Below are 5,422 nucleotides of genomic sequence, written 5' to 3'. Positions count from 1 at the left end.
TGTTCATTGCAGCATTATTTACAATAGGCAAGATATAGAAACAACCTAAGGGTTCCTTGATGGATGAATGGATAAAGAAAACGTGGTATATAGTGAAATATATTTAGCTATAAAAAAGACACATTCATTGAAGCAGAGAGTAGAACGGTAGTTGCCAGGGACTGGGGAGTGGGAAAAATGGGGAGATGTTCACTGAAGGGTACAAACTTTCAGTAAAAAGATGAATAAATTCTGGAATGTAATAGACAGCATCATGATTATAGTTAATACTGCATTGTTTCCTTGAAATTTACAAAGAGAGTATACTTCTCTTTGTGTCTTCACCACATACACACATATACACAATGGTAACTATACTGATTGATGTGTTAAATAATTTGTGATAATCATTTCACAACACATACATGTATCAAATCATATTGTACACCTTGAATACATACAATTTTTATTTGTCAATTATACCTCAATAAAGCTGGAAAAAAGAAAAAAAAAGCAGAGAAAATGAATGAAACCAAATTTTGGTATTTGAAAAGATCACCAAAACTGAGAAACCTTTAGCTAGACTGACCAATAAAAAAACAAACAAACCAGAAAAAAAACCCAGATGACTAAAATCAGAATAAAAGAAGACACATTACCATCAACCTATATAGAAATAAAAAGTATTATATGGGAATAGTATGAACAATTGGATACTCTAGACAACATAGACAAATTCCTAGAAACACAAGACAGACCCAAGAAGAAATAGAAAATCTTTATAGACTTGGAACAAGTAAAGATATTGAGCTAATAATAAAAATTTTCCCACGAAAAAAAAAACCTTCAAGACCAGACAGCTTCAAGAGCGAATTCTACCAAGTGTTTAAACAAAAATTAACACCTATCCTTCTCAAACTCTTCTAAACAACAGAAAAGAAGGAGCACTTCCTAACACATTTTTATGAGGTAAGTATTATCCTCAAACTAAACCCGTATGCATCACAAAAATAAAACCAAAGACCAATATCCTTTATGATTATTAAAGCAAAACACTAAACAAATTATAATACTAGCAAATGAATCAGGTAACATATAAACAGAATTATATAATAATATGATGACCAAGTGGGATTTATCCCAGGAATATAAAGTTGACTTAAACACTCAGCAATCTACGAATAGAAGTGAAATTCCCCAACCTGATAAAGAGCATGTATGAAAAACTCATAGCTCACCTCATACTCAATGGCAAAAGACTGGAAGCTTTCCCACAGGGATCAGTAACAACACAAGGATGTCTGCTCTCAATACGTCTATTCAACATTGTTCTGAAAGTTCTAACGAGAGCATTTAGTCAAGATAAATAAATAAAAGTCATTCAAATTACAAAAAGTAAAATTATCTTTGCAGACAACATGATTTTTTTTTTTTTTTTTTTTTTTTTACGGAGTCTCACATTGTCACCCAGGCTGGAGTGCAGTGGCGCAATCTCGGCCCACTGCAGCCTAGGCCTCCCTGGTTCAAGCCATCCTCCTACCTCGGCCTCCCCAGTAGCTGGGAACACAGGCGCTGGCCACCATGTCTGATTAATTTTTGCATTTTTAGTAGAGTTCGCCAGGCTGAAACTCCTGACTTCAGGTGACCCGCCTGCCCTGGCCAAGTGCTGGGATTACAGGCGTGAGCCACTGAGCCCTGCTGACACAATCTTATATATAGAAAATCTTTTTTAAAAATTTAGGGCTAATAGGCCGGGCGTGGTGGCTCACGCTGGTAATCCCAGCACTTTGGGAGGCCGAGGCAGGTGGATTACTTGAGGTCAGGAGTTTGAGACCCTCCTGGCCAACATGGCTAAGCCTCGTCTCTACAAAAAATACAAAAATTAGCCGGGCATGGTGGCGGTCGCCTGTAGAGCCAGCTACTTGGGAGGCTGAGGCAGGAGAATCTCTTGAACCCAGGAGGTGGAGGTTGCAGTGAGCTGAGATCAAGTCACTGCATTCCACCCTGGGTGACAGAGCGAGACTCCATTTCAAAAAAAAGAAAAAAGAAAATTGGGGCTAATAAATGGATTAAGCGAAGATGCAGGATACAAGGGCAACATACAAAAATCATCATTTATATTTATATACACTAACAATGAACAATCTGAAAAGTAAATATTAAAAAATTATCACTAAGATAGCCATGCTGCAGGCAGAGCTCATTGGCTCACACCTGTAATCCCAGCATTTTAGGAGGCTGAGGCTTGCCGACCACTGGAGGTCAGGAGTCAAGACCAGCCGGGTCAACATGGCGAAACCTCGTCTCCACTAAAAAAATTTAAAAAATAAAAAAACAAATTAGCCAGGCATGGTGGCCCGGGGTGCCTGTAGTCCCGGCTACTTGGGAGGCTGAGGTCAGAGAATCTCTTGAACTCAGGAGGTGGAGGTTGCAGTGAGCAGAAATCGAGCCACTGCACTCCAACCTGGGTGACACAAGAAAGAAAGAGAGAAAGAAAGAGGAAGGAAGGAAGGAAGGGAAGGAAAGAAGAAGGAAGGAAAGGAAGGAAAGGAAGGAAGGAAGGAAGGAAGGAAGGAAGGAAGGAAGGAAAAGAAAGGAAAGGAAGGAAGGAAAAAATAGCCGGGCATGGTGGAGGACTAGCATTTCTCAATTTCAAAACGTACTACAAACCACACTTAATCAAAACCATGTGGTACTGGCATAAGGATAGACATATAGATCAATGGAATAGAATTGAGAGTCGGAAACCCATACATCTAAGGTCAATTGATTTTCAAAGAGGTGTCAAGAGTATGCAATTGGAAAAGAATAGTCTCTTCCAAAAATGGTCCTGGAATACTTGGATATTCACATGCAAAAGAATGAAGCTGGGCCTTACCTCACGCCATATACAAAAATTAACTCAAAATGAACCAAAGACCTAAATATAAGAGCTAAAATTGTAAGCCTCTTAGAAATAAACATAGAGGGCGGGTCGTGCGCTTGGTGGCGCGTTGTGCGCGTGTGCGGAATGCCCTGCTGCCCCCAGCTGGAGGGGAACCAGTCTGCTCCAGGTGGCAAGCTGCGTGAGCAAGCAAGCCAACATGGACCGCGACTCGTACCAGCACTATTTCTACGACTATGACGGCGAGGAGGATTTCTACCGCTCCACGACGCCCAGCGAGGACATCTGGAAGAAATTCGAGTTGGTGCCGCCGCCCTGGGACTTGGGTCCCGCCGCCGGGAACCCAGCCCTTGGCTTTGGTCCCCTGGAACCGTGGCCGGTAGGGTGCGCTGAGGACGAGACGGAATCCCAGGGCTACTGGAAAGCTTGGGACCCGAACTACGCCTCCCTCATCCGCCGTGACTGCATGTGGAGCGGCTTCTCCACCCAGGAGCCACTGGAGAGAGCGGCGAGTGACCTGCTTGCAGTTGGCGCGCCCTCGGGGTACTCGCCCAAGGAGTTCGCCATCCCCGACTACACTCCTGAGCTCGAAGCCAGCAACCTAGCGCCTATCTTCCCCTGTTTGCTGGGCGAGCCCAAGATCCAGGCCTGCTCCAGGTCTGAGAGCCCAAGCGACTCCGAGGGCGAAGAAACCGACGTGACAGTAAAGAAGAGGCAGTCTTTGAGTATGCGGAAGCCGGTCACCATCGCGGTGCGTGCAGACCTTCTGGATCCCCGCATGAATCTCTTCCACGTCTCCATCCACCAGCAACAGCACAACTATGCTGCCCCTTTTCCTCCAGAAAGCTGTTTCCAAGAAGGGGCTCCAAAGAGGATTCCCCCAAAAGAAGCTCTAGAGAGAGAAGCTCCAGGGGGAAAGGATGATAAGGAAGATAAAGAGATTGTGAGCCTCCCACCTGAAGCAAGTGAGGCTGCCCAGTCCTGCCAGCCCAAACCCATCCGTTATGATACTGAGAATGGGACCAAGAGGAAGTATCACAGCTCCCTGGAGCGCAAGAGGCGGAATGATCAACGTTCGCGGTTCTTGGCCCTGAGGGACGAGGTACCCGCGCTGGCCAGGTGCTCTAGGATTTCCAAAGTAATGATCCTAGTCAAGGCCACGGAATACTTACAAGAACTAGTGGAGGCCGAGGAGAAGATGGCTACGGAGAAAAGGCAGCTCGAATGCCAGCGTCGGCAATTACAGAAAAGAATTGAGTACCTCAGTAGCTACTGACCAAAAAGCCTGACCGTTCTGTCTTAAAAAGACACAAGTTTGCTTTTTGATCTCCCTCTCCCCTTCAGTAACTTGTACATTTTTGTTACAGCAGGACACTCTGGACAGCAGATTGAAGAATGCATTGCAGCCAGTGCACAAACAATATAAAGGCTTGCATTCTTGGAAACCTTGAAACCCAGCTCTCTCTCTTCCCTGACTCATGGGAGTGCCTTGTGTTTTCTGGCACCTTTAGCTTCTCAGCAGGCAGCTGACTGAGGAGCCTTGGGGTCTTCCTGGCTCACTATCTCAAAAGAAAAGGCTGACAGATGCTATGCAACAGGTGGTGGATGTTGTTGGTGGCTCCAGCCTGGAAGAAATCTCACACTCTACATGAACTTTAGGCTAGGAAAGGATGTCTCTGGGGTAATGCAAGGACAGCTGGGTGTGGACGCTCTCCCTGTGGCTCCATTTTTTCCCAGGAGACACACAAGCTGTCTTGGGTGAAAACAAGCTCAGAGACTTGATGAACGTGGACCATTACCTCACTGTCAGACACTACAGTAGCTGAGGAGTTGGAAACCTTACATATATGTATAAATGTATATATGTATATACGTATATATTATGATGTTGGCTGACCCCCTTCCTCCCACTCTCAATGCTGTGACTGAGAACATTTAAGAGAGCTTTGCCTGTAAGTAATTTGTCTTAAAGCCCTCTGGGCTCTCTTCTCTGAGGGAGGGAACTTCGAGTCCTCACAAGGGACCTTGTCTCATTCTGCCTCTGTTATGCAATGGGTTCTACAGCACCCTTTCCCGCAGGTTAGAAATATTTCCCTAAGTCACAGAGAAATGGGTCTTAGCCTGGGGCCTGGGGAAAGTTGGGAGTCCTGGTTCATGAACTTGATCCCTGCTCAGGTGTTTTCTGAGGGGCCCTTGAGGCCCAATCTTTTCTCAAGGCAGGTGTGAGGCACCTTAGAAGGGAGAACTGTAACACTTCCTCTTTCGCACCTGCCTCTCATCTCAATCCTTGACTGATGAATTTGAAGTTCTACTAGAACCATGAAAACTTGTTCCTTTCATGCATCTCCAAGGAGCTTGCTGGCTCGGCAGCCGCCCTTGGGCCCTCGCACCAGCCTGCAATGAGTCAGATGTCTTTCGCAGAATCTGGGCCTTTCTGAAGTTTTCTGGAGAGTTGTTGGGACTCATCTAGTGCTCCACAACGTGGACTTGCCTCCTTGTGTGTTTAAAATGAGCCTCCGGGAGCTCTGCTTAGTCAACCATGATGGATTTTTTCTTTTT

The 5,422-nt window shown here is 45.1% G+C and overlaps 1 protein-coding gene across 1 annotated transcript; it reads left to right on the top strand.

Moving 5' to 3' along the window:
• Positions 1 to 3,062: 3,062 nt before the first annotated feature.
• On the top strand, positions 3,063 to 4,139 carry LOC105532306 (putative myc-like protein MYCLP1). The gene has a single exon (XM_011970443.1). The coding sequence runs from the start codon at positions 3,063 to 3,065 to the stop codon at positions 4,137 to 4,139; it is 1,077 nt and encodes a 358-aa protein (XP_011825833.1).
• Positions 4,140 to 5,422: the final 1,283 nt, after the last annotated feature.

The sequence above is a fragment of the Mandrillus leucophaeus genome, unplaced genomic scaffold, assembly GCF_000951045.1.
Source record: "Mandrillus leucophaeus isolate KB7577 unplaced genomic scaffold, Mleu.le_1.0 Scaffold949, whole genome shotgun sequence".
Lineage (NCBI taxonomy): Eukaryota > Metazoa > Chordata > Mammalia > Primates > Cercopithecidae > Mandrillus > Mandrillus leucophaeus.
Note: the sequence above shows the minus strand (reverse complement) of the source record. Positions and strands in the feature narration are given on the sequence as shown.

Bases quoted from the DNA above. Each gene is read 5' to 3' on its own strand.
- LOC105532306 (XM_011970443.1), top strand. From the start codon at position 3,063: ATGGACCGCGACTCGTACCAGCACTATTTCTACGACTATGACGGCGAG.